The 23,667-nt window shown below is 41.6% G+C and overlaps 2 protein-coding genes across 4 annotated transcripts; one reads left to right on the top strand and one right to left on the bottom strand.

Annotated features, from left to right (window-relative positions):
• Positions 1–163: 163 nt before the first annotated feature.
• On the top strand, positions 164–18,869 carry LOC115179330 (oocyte zinc finger protein XlCOF6-like). Of its 3 annotated transcripts, XM_029740743.1 has the most exons (3): positions 12,334–12,430; positions 12,597–12,676; positions 16,235–18,869. In XM_029740743.1, the coding sequence occupies exons 2-3, from the start codon at positions 12,602–12,604 to the stop codon at positions 18,698–18,700; spliced, it is 2,541 nt and encodes an 846-aa protein (XP_029596603.1). In that variant the 5' UTR covers positions 12,334–12,430; positions 12,597–12,601; the 3' UTR covers positions 18,701–18,869. The 3 variants fall into 3 exon arrangements, with proteins under 3 accessions (XP_029596605.1, XP_029596604.1, XP_029596603.1); XM_029740745.1 differs by lacking the exons at positions 12,334–12,430; positions 12,597–12,676 and adding an exon at positions 164–320; XM_029740744.1 differs by having other exon boundaries at positions 12,332–12,714.
• Positions 18,870–20,122: 1,253 nt separating this feature from the next.
• Positions 20,123–23,058, bottom strand: LOC115179259 (zinc finger protein 235-like). The gene is made up of 4 exons (XM_029740641.1): positions 22,841–23,058; positions 22,658–22,745; positions 20,317–20,968; positions 20,123–20,135 (listed from the first exon to the last, which is right to left on the bottom strand). The coding sequence occupies exons 1-4, from the start codon at positions 22,937–22,939 to the stop codon at positions 20,123–20,125; spliced, it is 852 nt and encodes a 283-aa protein (XP_029596501.1). The 5' UTR covers positions 22,940–23,058.
• Between the last annotated feature and the right edge of the window lie 609 nt (positions 23,059–23,667).

Here is a 23,667-nt window from a genome sequence, read left to right as displayed (position 1 = left end):
TACATTTTTTGTTTTCATTATTTTTTTACAATATGGCCCATTTTGATTTTGTAGCTGTGCTATATAGTGAAACCCTAGAAAAGAGACAGCATATCGGAAGTGTTTTGCGTCTCAGCATTCTCATTGGACGAAACCCTAACACATAAAGCGAAAAACGGAGAGAAACGTCTACACGTTTGCAGTATGAGGTAATTGATTCAACATCGATCAGCCCGCTTGGTGGCGGTAATGCAATATAATATTGGATGCCAAATCTCCGTTAAACCCCAACGAAGATGAAGATCAGCCCCAGCGGTTTCCACCATTGACACATAAACGAGGTCAGATATACCTAATCTATTTAACTTGCTTTGGCAACTTAAACATGTTTCCCATGCCAATAAAGCCCTTTCAATTGAATTGATCCTTTTGAGGAGATGGGGAAATGGGAGTGAATGGCGCTAGCTCAGAAACCCAACATTAGCTTAGCAACCGCGTGACGTGGCATGACAACGTGAACGCGATTGGTCAACCGTCTGTTGGGTGGGGCGTTAAACGTTCCTCCATTGACCAATGGCATTCCTATCTCTTCCTTTCTTTAATATTAAATTACATTCTAAAGGCTTTATTGGCATAGGACACAAATGTTTACATTGCCAAAGCAAGTGAAATAGACAAACAAAAGTGAAATAAACAAAAAATGAACAGTAAACAGTCACAAAAGTTTAAAAGGAATAGAGACATTTCAAATGTCATATTATGGCTTTGTACAGTGTTGTAACGATGTGCAAATAGTTACATTACAAAAGGGAAAATAAATAAACTATATCTGACAAGGCTTTCTGAAGGTTTCGGTGCCTAAAAACGGTTCATTCATCGGAGCGTCATTGTCTGTTCACAATGAACACTAGGGACATCTGCTGGTCAACGATAAATAGCAGCGTGTGATTATCAGATTGACATTTTCTATCTCCACTGTTTTATCAGAACTCCGTTGCGCATCGGTAAATTATTGGCCTTAGTAGCCTAAAATCAGTTGGAATACCAGGTTAGCATTTTACATAATGCTTCCCTTTTTGTCTTCAAGTTTACTATACTGAACAAAAATATAAACGCAACATGCAACAATTTCTAATATTTTACTGAGTTACAGGTCATATGAGGAAATCAGTCAACTGAAATAAATGAATTGTGCCCTAATCTATGGATTTCATGACTGGGATACAGATATGCATCTGTTGGTCACAGATACTTAAAAAAAAGGCTGAGATGGGGATCAGAAAACCAGTCAGTATGTGGTCAGATGACACAGATGCTACATTACAGGACGGTTTTGCTAGCACAGACTGGAATATGTTCCAGGATTCATCCAATGGCATTAAGGAATACACCACCTCAGTCATCGGCGTCATCAATAAGTGCATCGATGACGATGTCCCCACAGTGACTGTACGTACATATCCCAACTAGAAGCCATGGATTAAAGACAACATCCGCATCGAGCTAAAGGCTAGTGCTGCCGCTTTCAAGGAGTGGGAGACTAATCCAGACGCTTAAAAGAAATCCCGCTATGCCCTCAGACAAACCATCAAACAAGCAAAGCGTCAATACAGGATTAAGATTGAATCCTACTACACCGGCTCTGGCGCTCGTCGGACGTGGCAGGGCTTGAAAACTATTACGGACTACAAAGGGAAACCCAGACACGAGCTGCCCAGTGATGCGAGCCTACCAGACGAGCGAAATGCCTATTATGCTCGCTTCGAGGCAAGCAACACTGAAGCATGCACGAGAGCACCAGCTGTTCTGGATGACTGTGTGATAACGCTCTCGGTAGCCGTTGAGAACAAAACCTTTAAACAGATCAACATTCACGAAGCTGCTGGGACAGACGGATTACCAGGACGTGTATTGCGAGCACACGCTGACCAACTAGCAAGTGTCTTCACTGACATTTTCAACCTCTCCCTGACTGAGTCTGTAATACCTACCTGTTTCAAGCAGACCACCATAGTCCCTGTGCCCAAGGAAGTGAAGGTAACCTGCCTAAATGATTACCGCCCCGTGGCACTCACGTCGGTAGTCATGAAGTGCTTTGAAAGGCTGTTCATGGCTCACATCAACAGCATCCTCCCGGACACCCTAGACCCACTCCAATTTGCATACCACCCCAACAGATCCACAGATGACGTAATCGCACTCCACACTGCCCTTTCCTACCTGGACAAAAGGAACACCTATGTGAGAATGCTGTTCATTGACTACAGCTCAGCGTTCAACACCATAGTGCCCACGAAGCTCATCACTAAGCTAAGAACTCTGGGACTAAACACCTCCCTCTGCAACTGGATCCTGGACTTCCTGATGGGCCGCCCCCAGGTAGTAGGGGAAGGCAACAACATGTCTGCCACGCTGATCCTTAACACTGGGGCCCCATAGGGGTGTGTTCTTAGTCCCCTCCTGTATTCCCTGTTCACCCACGACTGCATGGCCAAACATGACTCCAACACCATCATTAAGTTTGCTGACGACACAACAGTGGTAGGCCTGATCACCGACAACGGCCTATAGGGAGGAGGTCAGAGAACTGGCAGTGTGGTGCCAGGACAACAAACTCTCCCTAAATGTGAGCAAGACAAAGGAGCTGATCGTGGACTACAGGAAAAGGTGGGCCGCACAGGCCCCCATTAACATCGGCGGGGCTGTAGTGGAGCGGGTTGATTGTTAAGTTCCTTGGTGTCCACATCACCAACAAACTATCATGGTCCAAACATACCAAGACAGTCGTGAAGAGGGCACCACAAAACCTTTTCCCCCTCAGGAGACTGAAAAGATTTGGCATGGGTCCCCAGATCCTCAAAAGGTTATACAGCTGCACCATCGAGAGCATCCTGATTGGTTGCATTACCGCCTGGTATGGCAACTGCTCGGCATCTGACCGTAAGGTGCTACAGATGGTAGTGCGAATGGCCCAGTACATTATTGGGGCCAAGCTTCCTGCCATTCAGGTCCTATATAATAGGCGGTGTCAGAGGAAAGCCCATAAAGTTGTCAGAGACTCCAGTCACCCAAGTTATAGACTGTTTTCTCTGCTACCGCACGGCAAGCTGTACCAGAGCTCCTCAACAGCTTCTACCCCAAGCCATAAGACTGCTGAACAATTCATAAAATTGCCGCCGGACAATTTACATTGACCCCCCCATTTTGTACACCGCTGCTACTCGCTGTTTGTTTGTTACCTATGCATAGGGCTTGTAAGTAAGCATTTCACGGTGAAGTCTACACTTGTTCTATTCGGTGCATGTGACAAATAAAGTTTGATTTGATTTTGATTGATGCAGCGCGATACATTTCCTTTACATAGATTTGATCAGGTTGTTTGATTGTGGCCTGTGGAATGTTGTCCCACTCCTCTTCAATTTCTGTGAAAAGTTGCTGGATATTGGCAGGAACTTGAACACGCTGTTATACACGTAGATCCAGAGCATCCCAAACATGCACAATGGGTGATATGTCTGCTGAGTATGCAGGCCATGGAAGAAATGGGACATTTTCAGCTTCCAGGAATTGTGTACAGATAGATCCTTGGGACATGGGGCCGGGCATCATCATGCTGAAACATGAGGTGATGGTGATGAATGGCACAACAATGGGCCTCAGAATCCCGTCAGGATATCTCTGTGCATTGAAATTGCCATCGATAAAATGCAATTGTGTTTGTTGTCCATAGTTTATGCCTGCTCATACCATAACCCCACCGCCATCATGTGGCACTCTATTCACAACGTTGAACGTTGACGTCAGCAAACCGCTTGCCAGCATGACACCATACACATGGTCTACGGTTGTGAGGCCTGTTGGAGGTTCTGCCAAATTCTCTAAAACTACGTTCGAAGTGGCTTATGGTAGAGAAATTAACATTCAATTATCTGGCAACAGCGCTGGTGGACATTCCTGCAGTCAGCATGCCAATTGCAGGCTCTCTCAAAACTTGAGACATCTGTGGCATTGTGTTGTGTGACAAAACTGCACATTTTATAGTGGCCTTTTACTGTTCCCAGCACAAGGTGCACCTGTGTAATGATCATGCTATTTAATCAGCTTCTTGATGTGCCACACATGTCAGGTGGATGGATTATCTTGGCAAAGGAGAAATGTTCACTAACAGGGATGTAAACAAATTTGTGAACAAAATGAGAGAAACACTTTTTTTTCATATGGAACATTTCTGGGATCTTTTATTTCAGCTCATGAAGCATGGGACCAACACTTTACATGTTGTGTTTATATTTTTGTTCAGTATAATTAAAATGAGTAAAACAGACATTCCCATTCGAAACAGTGTTGGTTTGGGTGAACAGCAAGTATTCTCTTTTCACAACACCTGTTATCATTGTATGTGCATTCTGGGATGGAGACCCCACAAAAATGTATTTTTATTTCTTTATTTTTATTTCACCTTTATTTAACCAGGTAGGCAAGTTGAGAACAATTTCTCATTTACAATTTAGACCTGGCCAAGATAAAGCAAAGCAGTTTGACACATACAACAACATAGAGTTACACATGGAGTAAAACAAACATACAGTCAATAATATAGTAGAAAAATAAGTCTACCGTAATTTCCGGACTATAAGCCGCTACTTTTTTCCCACGCTTTGAACCTCGCGGCTTAAACAATGACGCGGCAAATATATGGATTTTTCCCGCTTTCAAAAAAACAAAAACACATTCTGTGACGTGCTCAGTTTTTTGGCGGCATGAAGCTTTCATTAGACCAATGAAATTGCCAAACGGGTTAAGGTCAAACAACTTTTTTGTTTACTGTTTAGATTAAATCGAGCGCGCTCAAACTTCCCATCATTCTGATTACGGTAGTCATTTTGTCACCCTCATCATGGCAAAGACACGGTGAAATGCATATTTACATTTACATTTAAGTAATTTAGCAGACACTCTTATCCAGAGCGACTTACAAATTGGTGCATTCACCTTATGATATCCAGTGGAACAACCACTTTACAATAGTGCATCTAAATCTTTTAAGGGGGGGGGGGTTAGAAGGATTACTTTATCCTATCCTAGGTATTCCTTAAAGAGGTGGGGTTTCAGGTGTCTCCGGAAGGTGGTGATTGACTCCGCTGTCCTGGCGCCGTGAGGGAGCTTGTTCCACCATAGGGGTGCAGCTTTCAAGTTGAAGGCGATTGATCTGGCTGTTGGAGAAGGAAATAGAGCTGCTGCACGGGAGCTTGGTCTTAATGAGTCGATGACAAGCCGTGTTTCGTTAAAGCCTATTTATTTTTGTTACAAGCCGTGTTTCGTTAAAGCCTATTTATTTTTGTTACAAGCCGTGTTTCGTTAAAGCCTATTTATTTTTGCTACAAGCCGTGTTTCGTTAAAGCCTGTGTAAAGTTCATTTATTTCAATGTACCGGTAGGCACCTGCGGCTTATAGACATGTGCGGCTTATTTATGTTCAAAATAATATATATTTTTTAAATTCAGTGGGTGCGGCTTATATTCAGGTGCGCTCAATAGTCCGGAAATTACGATATATACAAAGTGAGCAAATGAGGTGAGATAAGGGAGGTAAAGGCAAAAAAGGCCATGGTGGCGAAGTAAATACAATATAGCAAGTAAAACACTGGAATAGTAGATTTGCAGTGGAAGAAAGTGCAAAGTAGAAATAATGGGGTGCAAAGGAGCAAAATAAATAAATACAGTAGGGGAAGAGGTAGTTGTTTGGGCTAAATTATAGATGGGCTATGTACAGGTGCAGTAATCTGTGAGCTGCTCTGACAGCTGGTGCTTAAAGCTAGTGAGGGAGATAAGTGTTTCCAGTTTTAGAGATTTTTGTAGTTCATTCCAGTCATTGGCAGCAGAGAACTGGAAGGAGAGGCGGCCGAAGGAGGAATTGGCTTTGGGGGTGACCAGAGAGATATACCTGCTGGAGCGCGTGCTACAGGTGGGTGCTGCTATGGTGACCAGCGAGCTTAGATAAGGGGGAACTTTACCTAGCAGGGTCTTGTAGATGACCTGGAGTCAGTGAGTTTGGCGACGAGTATGAAGCGAGGGCCAGCCAACGAGAGCATACAGGTCGCAGTGGTGGGTAGTATATGGGGCTTTGGTGACAAAACGGATGGCACTGTGATAGACTACATCCAATTTATTAAGTAGGGTATTGGAGGCTATTTTGTAAATGACATCGACGAAGTCGAGGATCGGTAGGATGGTCAGTTTTATGAGGGTATGTTTGGCAGCATGAGTGAAACATGCTTTGTTGCGAAATAGGAAGCCAATTCTAGATTTAACTTTGGATTGGAGATGTTTGATGTGAGTCTGGAAGGAGAGTTTACAGTCTAACCAGACACCTAGGTATTTGTAGTTGTCCACATATTCTAAGTCAGAACCGTCCAGAGTAGTGATGCTGGACGGGCGGGCAGGTGCAGGCAACGATCGGTTGAAGAGCATGCATTTAGTTTTACTTGTATTTAAGAGCAGTTGGAGGCCACGGAAGGAGAGTTGTATGGCATTGAAGCTCATCTGGAAGGTAGTTAACACAGTGTCCAAAGAAGGGCCAGAAGTATACAGAATGGTGTCGTCTGCGTAGAGGTGGATCAGAGACTCACCAGCAGCAAGAGCGACATCATTGATGTATACAGAAAGAAATGGCCCAATGATTTTCTTCGAACTTGGAGACAAAATTATATTGAGCCTGAGAAATCTCCCCCCTCACCCCCAAAGCTGTGCACCTTTTACAGCCATGGTTAAGGGCCTATGCCCCTTCTAGTAATTGTAATTCAATGGTCTATGCAATATCTGTACATACTTTTCAGGGTGCTTTTCAGCAATGTGTCAACATCAAAAGCACCCAACGCAGCGCTCCTGCTATCGCAGTGAAACTGTTGGGCTGGTTGCATGGCCGCCTTCCAGACGTTCTTTGGGACCATAACATTCGAGCCTCTTCAAAACATGAAAAATACAGTCAGATGCTGTAAAATACTAGAAAGTACTGTAAATACATCCTCTGTATTTCAAATATTCATACTAGTTAATACAATGCCTTGTATTTAAACCTTCTCAGTATTTTATCTTAACCTCAGATGAGATAGAAGTTAACATCCATGCGCTGTTTAAATAAAAATAAACAAATATAAGGTAGCTTGTTCTACACTTTAAATGGCTAAATGAACCAGTACAGCTGAATCAGTATCTGAGATGTCGACCAAGTATGACTTGTCTCCTAGCCAAGGCCCAGGAAGCTCAGATTCAAACTCCCATTACGGATGGGTCTAAATGTACATAATTGGTACCTGGAGGAAAATGGGAAGGGTCATGCTTTTTCAATTTCAGTCAAGGGGAAGGTTTAGTATATATCATTTTTTTAAATCTAGACCAGGGGATGGTCATGTAATTTGTAATGGATGACATTTTTATATTTCTCAGTGTTTGGAATGAGTTGCTTATTAGGCTATGTATTGATGGTGTAAATAAAACTAGGCTGCATTACATTTACATTTACGTCATTTAGCAGACGCTCTTATCCAGAGCGACTTACAAATTGGTGCATTCACCTTATGATATCCAGTGGAACAACCACTTTACAATTCTACATCTATATCCTTTTTTGGGGGGGGGGGGGTTAGGGGGGGTTAGAAGTATTACTTTATCCTATCCCAGGTATTCCTTAAAGAGGTGGGGTTTCAGGTGTCTCCGGAAGGTGGTGATTGACTCTGCTGTCCTGGTGTCGTGAGGGAGCTTGTTCCACCATTGGGGTGCATTACACACTGCAATGGATGTTCCAACACTGAGCCCCGGCCTGCTCAGTTCTTGCTGATCAAAAACTTTTTTGTGTGCTGCCTAGACAATAGCTGTGTTGTGTAGGCCTACGGGGGCAGTTTAGGAGGAGAGTCAAAGGCAACTTCCCCAAAATAAGCCTATGTTCTGTTCAGTTTGAGAAGGAGAGCATTGAAGATCAGGAGGACCGGAGGTTGATAGCATGACATGATTATAATTTATTTTATTAAAAACAATATGTTTCTTGATCATGATGTATTTATCAGAGTTATTGGCCTCACAATAAGCCAGATTCGAGTAACTTTCATTGTGGTGCTGAAATTTGAAGCAGCAGCTGCAGCACAATCAATTGGAAATGGACAGCTCATGGTGCTGAAAGTAGGCAAATTCGAGTGGGCATAATTCATTCACTTCATCCAATTCATCTTCACCTCTACAGGATCGGTGGGTCCCCCGCGGGACGGTTGAGCTAACATAGGCTAATGCGATTAGCATGACGTTGTAAGTAACAAGAACATTTTCCAGGACATAGACATATCTGATATTGGCAGAAAGCTTAAATTCTTGTTAATCTAACTGCACTGTCTAATTTACAGTAGCTATTACAGTGAAATAATACCATGCTATTGTTTGAGGAGAGTGCACAGTTATGAACTTGAAAATGTATTAATAAACCAATTAGGCACATTTGGGCAGTCTTGATACAACATTTTGAACATTACTGCAATGGTTCATTCGATCTGTCTAAAACTTTGCACATACACTGCTGCCATCTAGTGGCCAAAATATAAATTGCATCTGGGCTGGAATAATACATCATGGCCTTTCTCTTGCATTTCAAAGATGATGGTACAAAAAAAAACTGCATGTTTTTTTTCTTTGTATTATCTTTTACCAGATCTAATGTGTTATATTATCGTACATTTTTTTCACATTTCCACAAATTTCTAAATGTTTCCTTTCAAATGGTATCAAGAATATGCATATCCTTGCTTCAGGTCCTGAGCTACAGGCAATCTTTTAAGGCGAAAATTGAAAAAAAGGGGAGGTCCTTAACAGTCTTAATTTTAATTAAACTTTACTAATAACAAGAGGCTTTGTGTTGAAGCTTATTTCTTCCTATTTAAGAAATAAGAGGTAGGTTTACCTGTTTAATAGACAAAATTAGGCTATAGGCTGCTATATTCATAGATTTGTAGGTCAATTCCTCCACCCACCATGCTTCCTTTAAATAACATCCCACTGACACAGAGGTAGGCTAAATTAAAACAAAGACTCAAATTGAGGGGGTATGAGAGTGTATGCCATAGGCCTCCCTTTTATTAATGAAAACGTCAAAGCACAGGCCTGCCCCTTGTTCGCTTAAGATCGAAGAAAATACAATGGATCCAATTATATACAGTGATCTGTGACAGCGCTTTGGTCCTCAATGCTTTATGTAAAATACACAGGAAAGACGTGACTCCGATGCATATGGAAATATAATTGTTGTGTACCAGTGACATTCAGAGGCTGAGTTATGGCCTTCTATAGTCACAAAAAATACTTTGATTGGGAAGTGATCAATTGATTAAGCTATTTACTTTCTGTACAACGGAAGATGTTTAAACCCAGACAGCTTTAAGGAAACACTTGTGACCTTATCTCGTTGGGTTAAGCCACGGAAGAAGAGTAGCCAGCAGTTAAAGTTTACATCTTTCTGTGGTGATAGGACTACCTTTCCACCCCGGACAGAGTAGACCTAACTTTTGAAAGTACCATGCTCAGATGCCTAATGACGTCTCAGATTGCAAATAATTCAAACAGGGACAGTTTTGTTGCAAATACTGATTTGGCATTGGAAAAATACAATACGATGAATACATATGCCCATCTCTCTGTCCATTCTTACCTTGTTATTTCTGAAATTTGTGTGGTATAAAAAAAAATATTCTGCTAATATGTAAAATTAGGTACAATTGCATGAAATGTTTATCAACTCAGCAAAAAAAGAAACGTCCTCTCACTGTCAACTGCGTTTATTTTCAGAAAACTTAGCGTGTAAATATTTGTATGAACATAACAAGATTCAACAACTGAGACATAAACAGAACAAGTTCCACGGGGGGGGGGGGGGGTCAAAATCAAAAGTAACAGTCAGTATCTGGTGTGGCCACCAGCTGCATTAAGTACTGCAGTGCATCTCCTCCTCATGGACTGCACCAGATTTGCCAGTTCTTGCTGTGAGATGTTACCCCACTCTTCCACCAAGGCACCTGCAAGTTCCCGGACATTTCTGGGGGGAATGGCCCTAGCCCTCACCCTCCGATCCAACAGGTCACAGACATGCTCAATGGGATTGAGATCTGGACTATTCGCTGGCCGTGGCAGAACACTGATATTCCTGTCTTACAGGAAATCATGCACAGAATGAGCAGTATGGCTGGTGGCATTGTCATGCTGGAGGGTCATGTCAGGATGAGCCTGCAGGAAGGGTATCACATGAGGGAGGAGGATGTCTTCCCTGTAACACACAGCATTGAGATTACCTGCGATGACAACAAGCTCTGTCCGTTGATGCTGTGACACACCGCCCCAGACCATGACGGACCCTCCACCTCCAAATCGATCCCGCTTCAGAGTACAGGCCTCGGTGTAACGTTCATTCCTTCGACGATAAATGAGAATCCGACCATCACCCCTGGTGAGACAAAATCGTCAGAGAATAGCACTTTTTGCCAGTCCCGCCTGGTCCAGCGACGGTGGGTTTGTGCCCATAGGCAACGTTGTTGCTGGTGATGTCTGGTGAGGACCTGCCTTACAACAGACCTACAAGCCCTCAGTCCAGCCTCTCTCAGCCTATTGCGGACAGTCTGAGCACTGATGGAGGTATTGTGCGTTCCTGGTGTAAATCGGGCAGTTGTTGTTGTCATCCTGTACCTGTCCCGCATGTGTGATGTTCGGATGTACCGATCCTGTGCAGGTATTGTTACACGTGGTCTACCACTGCGAGGACGATCAGCTGTCTGTCCTGTCTCCCTGTAGCGCTGTCTTATGCGTCTCAGTAGGGACATTGCAATTTATTGCCCTGGCCACATCTGCAGTCCTCATGTCTCCTTGCAGCATGCCTAAGGCAAGTTCACGCAGATGAGCAGGGACCCTGGGCATTTTTCTTTTGGTGTTTTTCAGAGTCAGTAGAAAGGCCTCTTTAGTGTCTTAAGTTTTCATAACTGTGACCTTAATTGCCTACTGTCTGTAAGCTGTTAGTGTCTTAACGACCGTTCCACAGGTGCATGTTTATTCATTGTTTATGGTTAATTGAACAAGCATGGGAAACAGTGTTTAAACCCTTTACAATGAAGATCTGTGAAGTTATTTGGATTTTTATGAATTCTCTTTGAAAGACAGGGTCCTGAAAAAGGGATGTTTCTTTTTTAGCTGAGTTTAAAAGGCAATTTTTTTCCCCGGCCCAGCAAATACGATGATAGATTAATTCCACCCCTACTCTTGTCCACGGTAGTCTGCGAACTCACAACCTTCTGGCCTGCAGCCCTTTGCACTATCAATATTCCTGCGTTGCCATATAATGCTTACGGGACAAAGAACAGTTTCTAAAACTGCATATTCAAGGCTCTGGTCTGTCCAAGAAGTGAGGGTAAATGGTAGACATGTTCTCTGCTATCCACTTGGTTTTAATTATTATTTGGGGTATAGGGGAGGGTCAGGGTGGGTTTAGGTAAAATATATTTTGCCGAAGGGAAGGCCAGCCATTTTCCATGTAATTCTTATTATAAATAACGTTCACTCCCGTAGACAGCTCTGAAAGCGTTTGTTACTGACAAAATAGGGAGTTGCTCAGAAAAACTCTTAAAATGTACTCCCGTTACGACCATAACTATGAGTTTACACAAGTATTAGCATCTTAGCTTTTATTTCAGGACTTTGACTGTGGGAAATCACCTTTCCAGTCAGTCTATTGTGTATAGACTGATAATGCAATTCTGAATTCAAATACATCCACAGTACGATTTCAACAGATTTTTAGTTGTTTTTGTAAAAAATACCTAATTTTCTTTTGTTTCATTTATATAACCTTCCAACCTTGTTTTGTGGGTATCACTGAGTTGGCTGATACCCCATTTCATAGGTACACAATTCGTAGCTCAGGCTGTACAGTGCGTTATGAATGCCCAATACACAATAGACTGACTGGGATGGTGATTTCCCACAGTCAAAGTCCTGTAATAAGAGCTAGGACGCTAATATGTGTAAACTCTACATAGTTGTGTTCTGTGGGTGTCACTGAGTAGGCTGATACCCCATTTCATAGGTGAACATTACATACCTTAGGCTGTACAGTGCATATATGTATGCCCCCAAAGCAATTCTGAATTCAAATACATCGAATACAGCAATTTCAACTCATTCAAATTAACCAATTAAATGTGTTTTGAGAATTTATATAACATTTCAACCTTGCTTAGCATTATGTTGTCCAATTGTGGCATGTTTTCAAAATGTTTATCAGTTTGCATCGGTTTCAATGAGGGACTGATATTTTGAAAACGAACCGCGGATGACACTATTGTTGCTCACGCTAATGTTGTTCACGACACACACGTGGAGAGATGAATAGCTAACCAGGCAGCAGATAGACGTGCAGCAGCAAGGATCTTGTGAGATAAGCTTTTTATTTTTATTTCACTTTCAATAGAACTCTAACCAAAAGCTTAAATTACTACCAGCAAAAACTATTACGTATAGATTAGCATAGCAGACTTCGGTGGTTTGCAGCCTCTGGTTTTACCCGACCCCCTTCTGTTGTCATTCAAAACACGTCAGAGAAAATGGCGGAACTTGAAAAAGACGCAGGACGACCAATGCAGGATAACGGAGATGAAGAGGAGCCGGGCAATTCCATGGTAACAGAATGACGCGGAGACTCCTATTCACTTTAAAAGTATGCCAAACAATAACCATTGATTGCAAAGTTAAACAAACCATACAGCTCTATGCACAAGGACTACTTTTAATAGTACCCAGAAAATTGTACAAAAACACATTTACTCGAAGAACAGTGCAGATGTAAAGGTTAGTAACAGAATGATGGTAAAATCTCCCAGCGTTTTTTTTGTGACAGCATTTTACAAAAGCTGAAATATCTACTCCAAAGTAAGATTAAAAGATGTCTGCAGAAAGACTGCGTGTTTTTGAACTACAGTAAGTGAAGTGGATTAACACCCAGTAACATAATGATATCATGGCTGCTGAATAGAAACAAAGGTAGACAAATGTAATATCCTCCTTTGCATGTTTGGGTATTATTTTACAGACTGGCTATTATTCTAATGAGCTCAAACAAAAGGACATTTGGTTGGTCTGGACCAAATCAATCAATTGTATTTTATAAAGTGCTTTAAAAATCTATACCAATCATAGACATCTATGTTTCACAAGTTTGGACATCAAAGTGTAACACAGAAGAGTAAAATACAGTACATTTTAAATGTACTCTACTCTAGTGTACGCTACTGTACTTAATTATTGTAGAGTACCATACTGTACTGTCCTATACTCTACTTTTCTTTACTGTACTGTGCTGTCCAAACTTGTGAAACAGAAGTCTATGATTGGTTCAGATTTGGACTGACCAAATTTAACTACTTTGCAAATGTCCATGGATGTCCGGTGTTGGAAGGTGCTCAGTGGGTGAGAGGGCTGGTTACAGTCATTTGAAAGAAAGGGTAGGTGTCATTAAGAGCTGTCATTAAGAGCTGGTAGCAGTGACATTAACTGGAGAGAGAAGAGAGAGGGAGGGGTTGTCCAGATTCTCTCACACTTGCTTTGACCACCAGGTGACAGAAAGAGAAGGTAAGCAGTTATGAGCTGAACATAACAGTATGCCAGCGGAAGGGAGGACAGATTGTGACTACTATGAATTCCCATTGTAGCTAATTCAGTTGCAGTCATTCACGTACAGATTTTTTTTTTGGTCATTCTTTTACCGATTTGGCAACATAATGATGCACTTTAACACTTAATAAATTGTAAAAAAAAACATTTTAAAGATGTGGGTTTTTGGTAACAGAATGCCAAGACACTAGGCAATATTTCTTAAACTTACAGAAGAGAAATAGTTTCTGCAAGTCTAAATGTTAATATTAGTTGGCAGGGGTCTTCAACATTAATGTTTGGATGTACAGTACCAGTCAAAAGTTTGGACACACCTACTCATTCAAGGGTTTTTCTTTATTTTTAATATTTTCTCCATTGTAGAATAATAGCAAAGACATCAAACTATGAAATAACACACATGGAATCATGTATTAACCAAAAATAAGTGTTAAATAAAAATATTGCATATTTTAGATTCTTCAAAGTAGCCATCCTTTGCCTTGATGACAGCATTGCACACGCTTGGCATTCTCTCAACCAGCTTCATGCGGTAGTCACCTGGAATGCATTTCAATTAACAGGTGTGCCTTGATCAAAGTTAATTTGCGGAATTTGTTTCCTTAATGCATTTGAGTAAATCAGTTGTGTTGTGACAAGGTAGGGTTGGTATACAGAAGATAGCCCTATTTGTTAAAAGACCATGACCATATTATGGCAAGAACAGCTCAAATAAGCAAAGATTAACGACAGTCCATCATTACTTTAAAACATGAAGATAAGTCAATCCGGAAAATGTTAAGAACTTTGAAAGTTTCTTCTAGTGCAGTCGCAAAAACCATCAAGTGCAATGATGAAACTGGCTCTCATGAGGATCGCCACAGGAAAGGAAGACCCAGTTACCTCTACTGCAGAGGATAAGTTCATTAGAATTACCAGCCTCAGAAATTGCAGCCCAAATAAATGCTTCAGAGTTCAAGTAACAGACATCTCAACATCAACTGTTCAGAGGAGACTGCGTGAAATCAGGCTTTCATGGTCGAATTGCTGCAAAGAAACCACTACTAAAGGACACCAATAAGAAGAGACTTGCTTGGGCCAAGAAACATGAGCAATGGACATTAGACCGGTGGAAATCTGTTCTTTGGTCTGATGAGTATAAATTTGAGATATTTGGTTCCAACTGCCGTGTCTTTGTGAGACGCAGAGTAGGTGAACGGATGATCTCCGCATGTGTGGTTCCAACCACGAAGCATTGAGGTGTGATGGTACTTTGCTAGCGACACTGTCTGTGATTTATTTAGAATTCAAGGCACACTTAACCAGCATGGCTACAACAGCATTCTGCAGTGATACGCCATCCCATCTGGTTTGCGCTTAGTGGGACTATCATTTGTTTTTCAACAGGACAAAGACCCCAGGCTGTGTAAGGGCTATTTGACGAAGGAGAGTGATGGAGGGCTGCATCAGATGACCCGACCTCAACCCAATTGAGATGGTTTGGGATGAGTTGGACCGCAGAGTGAAGGAAAATCAGCCAACAAGTGCTCAGCATATGTGGGAACTCCTTCAAGACTGTTGAAAAAGCATTCCAGGTGAAGCTGGTTGAGAGAATACCAAGAGAGTGCAAAGCTGTCAAGGCAAAGGGTGGCTACTTTGAAGAATCTAAAATATATTTTTATTTGTTTAACATTATTTTGGTTACTACATGAATCCATATGTTATTTCATAGTTTGTCTTCACTATTATTCTACAATGTAGAAAATAGTAAAAAAAAAAAGAAAAACCCTTGAATGAGTAGGTGTGTCCAAACTTTTGACTGGTGCTGTATTTCTAATACCTTTTAAGACTTGTTCGGCTAGATGTTTTCTTTGTGTGCAGTATGTCATCGCGCACTGATTTGTATCTGCAACAAGTCCATTTGGTGGAAACATACCACTGATGAGAAAATGCGCATATTTTTAATGCGGATTCTAGAATATTCACATTAAAATCTGTCGCCAATTGGAATGGAAACATAGCTACTGTCACGTTCCCTAGAAATAGCATGAATTGTCAAATTTAATTGGTGTCGGTGCATATTTACCTCCCCAACTTTACTCTTTTTTTTGGACCAGAAATCAAAGCCTTGGCTTATTCCAAATGTTAGGATGGAAAAAATGGTTGAAAAATGTGTTTGAAAAAAACCCAGCATTCATTGGCACCAAATTTGATGTGCTCCCATGAACTTCACATGCTAGTGATCATGGGGCTTTTTACATGGACATGTCCACTACTAATACTACGTCAATGAACCTTCTCTAGCCTATGCTATCAATATGCTCTATCATGGGGATCTCTAGACCTAATGACAAATCATCATTATCATGTTGATACTGCTAGGTATTTCACATGATTAGACCTAGCTACTACTGTAAAGATGTGAAGACCAAGTTATTTGTTTAGCTATTTGTTGTATATGCCATCTATTCTAATTTGGACTTTAACCATAATGAAAAGTAAGATATATTATCACCAAATGAATGTTGTTTGAGAGAACAGAGACGATAGGCCCACTAGTAATTATGCTATTTTAAATGTATTTCCAGGCAGAGGAGATGGACACCTCAGAAGACCTGCAAGATGACAACCTGATCAAGCAGGAACACTTCCACAGTTCTAATAATGAACAGCAAGATGGACATTTGGCAGTTAGGAGGAATGTAATATTAGAACGAACTAAATTCAACCAAAGACAACAAGAAGCAGGAGAGACAGCTGATGATTTTATCACTGCACTTCATTGTTTGTCAGAACATTGTGGTTATGGAGCTCTGCTCAGTGAGATGATAAGAGACAGACTAGTCGCAGGCTTAGTTGACAGAAGACTGTCCAAGCAATTACAAATGGACCCAGAACTAACACTGGATAAAGCTGTCACACGCATTCGTCAAACTGAACTTGTGAAAAAGCAACAGGACCTGCCAGAGCATACCTTCAAAGTTTCAAGCAACACTGCAAATATAAACAGTGTCCTGTCACATAGCAAACAGCAATGCCCAGCCAATTCCCAGTGCCAATTAGAGAAGAATCAAAACTCAGAAAGACCACAACAACCCCAAACCACACAGGAGAATGAAGAGGAGCCCCTAGATACTGATGACTTCCTTGCGGATTTCAGTCCTGGAGGAGAGAAGCCTCACTACTGTGCCTGCTGCGGGAGGAGCTTTCAAAAAGTGAGGGACCTTACAAGACACCAGCGAACACATACTGGAGAGAAGCCCCACAACTGCTCTGATTGCAACAGAAGTTTTGCTCGGTTAGATAATCTCAAGTCACACCAAAAAATACACGCGAAAGACAAACGTCATTTTCACTCCACTAAATGTGTGGAAAGCTTTGTCCTATTGGAGAAGCTTGAAAAACACCAGCTGGAGAATACCTTCAAAGCTACCAGCAGTGCAGCAAATGTAGACAGTGTGCCTGAACTTGGGAAAAATCAGCACCCAGAAAGACAACTGCCCCAAACAACTCTGGAGAACAGAGAGAAGCCTCATCATGATACTTCCGATGACCTTATTGTGAGTTCTAATGGAGGTGAGAGGCGTCACCACTGTTCCGACTGTGGGAAGAGCTTTACACGAGTTTATCATCTTAAAAGACACCAACGAACACATACGGGAGAGAAGCCTCATCGCTGCTCTGATTGTGGCAAAAGTTATTCTCAGTCGTATGATCTGAAAATACACCACCAGCAAAAGCATATGAAAGGGAAATACTTCCACTGCAATCATTGTGCAGAACGTTTCTCCAAACCAGAAGATCTGAACAGACACATGCATGTACATGCTGGAGAAAAGCCATACCTTTGCCCAGACTGTGGGAAGAGATTCCAGTTGTTAAATGCATTTGAAATGCACCAACAAAAACATACTTTGGGGCTTCTTGAGTGCTCTTATTGTGGTAAAAGTTTTTCTAAAGTGGATAAACTTAAACTACACCAGCGAACGCATACGGGAGAGAAAGATTTTCACTGCCCTGACTGTGGGAAAAGTTTTACCCGCTCGGATCTTCTGAAAAGTCACCAGAGGACACATAAGAAAGGGGGTGATTGTCCTTACTGTGATAAAAGTTTTTCTGAACCGGGAGAACTAAAAATACACATGGAAGTACATAGTCAAGAAAGGCCTCACCTTTGCCCCGACTGTGGGAAGAGATTCAAACTGTTATGGTCGTTGAAAAAGCACCAGCAAAAACACACAGAGAAAATCTCACCAAGGGAAAAGCGTCACCACTGTTCTGACTGCGATAAGAGTTTTACTCGCGGATATCATCTTAAAAGACATCGGGAAACACACACAGGAGAAAAGCCTTACCACTGCTCTAATTGTGACAAAAGCTTTGCAGGAAAGGAGAGGCTTAAACAACATCAACTAACACACAACGAAAAGAAACGTTATCGCTGTTCAAGGTGTGATAAAAGATTTCCTGACATGGCAAAACTACGATCACACCTTCCAGTACATTCCATAGAACTGGCACTCCACTGTTCTGACTGTGGAAAGTGTTTCTTAAACAAGGCAAAGTTTGAAAGACACCAAAAAATACACACTGGAAGTGGAAAAATACCATTCCTCTGCACTGACTGCGGGGAGGGTTTTACAAATTTGCGACAGTTGGAAGACCACCAGCGAACACACACTGGAGAGAAACCGTACTACTGCATTGATTGCGGGAAGAGTTTTGCACATGAAAAAACATTTAAGTGTCACAAGCAAGCACACAAGTTCAAACTTTCTGGAGAAAGAGCAGCCTATCCTTGCTTGGAATGTGGAAATACTTTTTCTCGTTCATGTGATGTGATGAGTCATTTGAGAAGGGTCCATAATAAAGAGAGACCTTTCCAGTGCTCCTGCTGTGGAAAAAGATTTTTCCAAAAGAACTCACTCACAATACACATGAGAATGCACACTGGAGAGAAACCGTACCACTGCTCAGAATGCGGACAAAGCTTCTCCCAAATGAATGACAGAAAACGCCACCAGAAGAGGCAACACTCTGGAGAGGAGACTTGATCTCTATACTACAGTGTGGAAGGCACAGTCAGAGACGCACAATAAGAAAGGACTACAACAGAAACACACAAATACAATATTGTAACAGTATCACTGTCTTTATTCCAGGTTTATTTTTGTCATATCCTTGAAATAATCTTGTATCAACAGTAAAGTTTATTTCACAAATGACTGTGCTGTTTTTTTGTTTGGTTTTTTGTTTGGTTATCTCGTCACTCTCCTAGTTTCTACCCTGTATAAATGGTATTTGTTAATCCTCCCCTGCACCTAAAGAATCCCATAAGGCCAGACAACCTAATAGTTAAGGCTATTTCAAAGAACAAAAAGTGTAGTTAATATATGGACTTGTCTATTAGAATAAAAGTCTAACTGGACAATGAATATTAGGGATGTGATCATCACAGTATAGAAATAATTTACATGCCAAGATTATGGAATTATTTTGGAAATCCACACAAAAAAAACGGTGTCTTTCAGCATTCAGACTCATACACACCTGACTCAAGTTATTAGATATCCAAGTTATTGAGATTGCAACATCATGGCATGTAATCCTAATTTCTTACTTCTGAAAGTGCGATCAGAAGATTTGCGTTAGCTACTGACGCAGTTGTGCTTTTTGAAGTGTCTTGAATCAGAAAAGCCTCTTCCACATCTCTTGCAGGAGTATGGCCTGACTCCTGTGTGCACTTGCATGTGGGTTTTGACATGATTGGCTTGTCTGAATCGTGTCCCACAGACATCACAGCTGAAAGGCTTCGCTCCCGTGTGGACTCGCTCATGTCTTTTGAGATTACCGATAAATCCAAAAGTCTTCCCACAATCACTGCACTTATGTGGTTTCTCACCTGTATGGATCAGCTCATGTATCTTAAGAGATTGTTTGGTAATAAATCTCTTTCCACAACAACCACAAGTATTGGGCTTCTCTCCAGTGTGTAATTTCTGGTGATAGTCAAAAGTAACTTTATGGAGAAAAGTCTTTCCGCATGTGGAACAAGTGTATATGTTTTCTCCTGTGTGAATTCTTCCATGTGTTTTCAGAGAACCGATGGAGCTAAAGCCCTTTAAACATATCTCGCAGCTGAAGGGTTTTGGTTGGTCGGTTTGTTTTTGTTGGTTGGCCTTGTTCTTTCTGGTTCTTGAGTGCCCCTCTCCATCAGCCACGTGTGATAGCTTGTGAATTCTCAGTTGATAATTGTAAAGGTAAGTCTTTCCACAAACGTCACACATAAATGGTTTTAATGCCCCATGAACTAGCATGTGAGCTTTTAAGTTGGTGGACTGAATGTATGTCTTTCCACACGCCTCACGTGTACGGCCTCTTCTTCGTGTGAATTCGATGGTGTCTCGTAAGGTTCTCCTTAAAGCTGAAAGTAGCTTCACATATTTCACATCTAAATGGCTTCTCCCCTGTGTGAACTACCTGGTGCTCCTGCAATTCGACAAGACGCCAAAAGGTCTTGTCACACTGGGAGCATGGGTGTGGGCGTTCTGTATGTACAGATCTAATATGCGTTTTCAGGTTTTGAGATATACTGAAATTCTTTCCACACGTAGTACAGCTGTATGGTTTTTCACCTGTGTGAACTCGCTGGTGTACGTCAAGCATGTACTTTGAGGCGAAACCTCGTCCACAAGTGAGGCAGGTGAACGGTTTCACCTCTGCATGAACAAACTCATGTGATTTCAGATTTGTCTTACTACTGAATTTCTTTCCGCAAACTTTGCAACTGAAAGGTTTCTCTTTTGAGTGAGTTTGCATGTGATGAGTCAGGATACAGTTCAGGCGGAAGGTTTTCGCACAAATGTCACACTTAAAGGGCCCCTTCGGTTTATTGTGAACTGCTATATGGCGTTTCAACAGACAGTTCGCGTGGAAGGTCTTCTCACATATGTCACACTTGAAGGGTTTCTTCAGCTTGGAAATGCTCCGCTGTATTCCGTGGCTGTATTCTGTGGAAATGCTCCGCTGTATTCCGTGGCTGTATTCTGTGGAAATGCTCCGCTGTATTCCGTGGCTGTATTCTGTGGAAATGCTCCGATGTATTCCGTGGCTGTATTCTGTAGATCCTGTCCCAGTACGGCTGCTTGTTTCCTTTTCATGACTGCCTCTCCCGCTGTCTGTTTCCTCTGGAACAACAGCTCTCATAGGTTCACCCTTGGATTCAGTGTCTCTAAATGAGGGCTTTGTATTCAGTCCACGTGAGTCTCCCACAGAGAGAAGAGAAGAAGTCTCTGTCGGTTTACTGTAAGCCTCTGCAGCACCTACAGATGAGACAAATATACAGGCATTATGCTACAGTAAGTGACTGGTTTGCCAGCCATCTTTCAATACAAAACAAAATTGTACCAGCAACAACTGTATGCTGTGTCCCAAATGGCACCCCTATATAGTGAATAGGGTGAAGGGCTCGACTTACAGGGCTGCCCACTGGTCCCGGGAGGTTTTGGAAACCCTCCGGGCCAGTCAATCATCCATGTCAGTGGCCCGCTTGGGCCAGTGAAAAAATATATATAATGCCATTTTCAATCTAGGCTAATTGATGAAAAAAAAATCCTGAAGCTGTTAGCTCGTTATGTAGATTATTTAGCACACTGTGCCACACACTGCCTACTTTGAGCGGAATATCACCGGGCAGCGAGAGCGTGCAGCTTTCAAACAACTGCTTGTGGAGCAGTGTGGAGCAGCTCACAGAAGAGCGGTAGGCACAGGAAAGCAGTAGAAAATACATTTCAAGTTATGATATCTAGCCTACCAGTGAATGTGAAGGAAAGAATCGGTGGACAAACCTGGTGTATAAAAAGTTGTCTGTCTGAGCGGTGTTTTTTTTAAATCAGTGATTTTTAAATTTGTCCGACAGATTTAAAAAAAATCATGTATTGAATTTATTCCAAAATATGTTTAATTGCACTAGTTTGTCATAATTCATGAACAGAAAAGAATGCATCAGTGATTTGTATTTCCTGGAACTTTCTGAAGAAGTAATGCCTGTATGTTCTTTTGCCAGTTAGCATGCTGAAACTGTCCTTTTAAAGGCTTTTCTAAAAAACCTTCCCAATTAAAATGTTGACTACAAAGTAGGGCTACCTGGCAGAATGATATCATGATGATTTGTATCAACCAGGTGGGCATTTGTTTAGCAAACTTTGCAATCACATGTACACCACAGGAGGCTGGTGAGCGGAGGACGGCTCATAATCATGGCCAGAACGGAGTGAATGAAATGGCATCAAACACATGAAAACCACGTATTTGATATCATTCCACTCTTCCACTCCAGCCATTACCACAAGCCCGTCCTCCCCAATTAAGGTGCCACCAACCACCAGTGATGCACACTATACATTGTACGGTAGGCTACAGAAACACCGCTAGCCAAACACAAAGGTCTCTTGCCAGGGTGCACAATTAAATTAAAGGGAAACTACACTCTCCCCCAATAAAATATATATTTTTTATCCCAGACCTCAAAAGTGGTCTATTGTTGTGGTTTAAGCATGGTTGTGTACTTGGAACATCCAATTTGGTTGTTTTTCCACAAAGAAAAGTGTGATTTTGAGAGTGAAAACTAAGAAAAAAAACTCAAACCTGAAAACAAAACCTGGAAAACTGAATGACAAATTAAGGATTTTACAGGGCCCTACAACAGCCTGCTGACTGCTAAAAATCATTAAGAATAACACCCTTTTTAAATGTTTTCCCTCTAAACGATCAACGTAAATATGACATGGTAAAGTTAAAATGTAATTGTTTTGGTATGGAGGGTAGGTTATAATAAGCTCAGCCCGCAAATGAAAAATAAAATCACGTGCTATTGAAATTATGCGTGCATCATCCGCTTTCCTGTAAGATCTTGCCCGGGCCATTAGCTTTCAGTTGACACTGACAAATACCTGAATGTCAAGCCCTGGGGTGCCATTTAGGACTGAACCCATGTTTCTTTGGGATATTACCTTCAATGACTGACGTTTTAGTTCCTGATTTCACCTCACTCCTCTCCTTCACAGTGTCGGTGCTAGAGCCTGTATTTCTCGCAGTAGTCTGGAATGCAGGAGTCATTATTTTAATATACACACACATTTGACAGATTTGTTAAAATCATACACAGAAAATGAACATAAGTTACAAGGACATACCTCTTCCCGTACGATGACAGTGTTTACTTGACTGACATCTCCAATGCTGAGCAATGCTGAGACCACGGTGTTTGTCTTCACATTGTTAACAGACATCATTGGGAGATCTTAAATAACAAGCAGATAAAACTTTACAACATTTCCCTTTACAAACAGGTGGAAGACAAACTATCAGTACAAGCAAACCATACAAACAGCTTTCCTTTGCTATATTCAATAGACGGTGAAGAGTTGCTGGGCCCACACTCACCAACTGGCTTAATTTGAAAGATCTTTCCATTGTGCAGAATATGGGTTGGTCTTTTCGGTTCTTCTCGCCCCTCACCCATCGCCTTTAGATCTTTATCCATCTGCTCCACCTTGATCTTCAGTTTTTCATTTTCATTTTGTAAAGCCGCAGAGACCTCTAGGAATAGTCTGCAGATTTTACGAACAGCCTCTTTAGTCAACAGGTGCATAATTGTGCCATGCTGTTTCTAGAGAGAGATTGAAGTATATTAGAATGAGGCTAACAAAGTTACTCCCAATTTTTTTTTTTTTTTTACTTTGCTAGTTTCCTTAAGCCGCAGGGTTCAAAGCGTGGGAAAAAAGTTGCGGCTTATAGTCCGGAATTTACGGTGAATCAAAACTATGAAATAACACATTTTTAAATGAACCTTTATTTAACTAGGCCAGTCAGTTAAGGACAAATTCTTATTTACAATGACGGCCTACCGGCCGCCCCTCGGTCGGTTGTGATACAGCCCAGGATCGAATCGGGGTCTGTCGTGACGAACAGTGGACAAGAAAGTATTAAATCCAGTTGTTAGCTGCTACTCCCTCCCAAA

The sequence above is a fragment of the Salmo trutta genome, chromosome 39, assembly GCF_901001165.1.
Source record: "Salmo trutta chromosome 39, fSalTru1.1, whole genome shotgun sequence".
Taxonomy (NCBI): domain Eukaryota; kingdom Metazoa; phylum Chordata; class Actinopteri; order Salmoniformes; family Salmonidae; genus Salmo; species Salmo trutta.
Note: the sequence above shows the minus strand (reverse complement) of the source record. Positions and strands in the feature narration are given on the sequence as shown.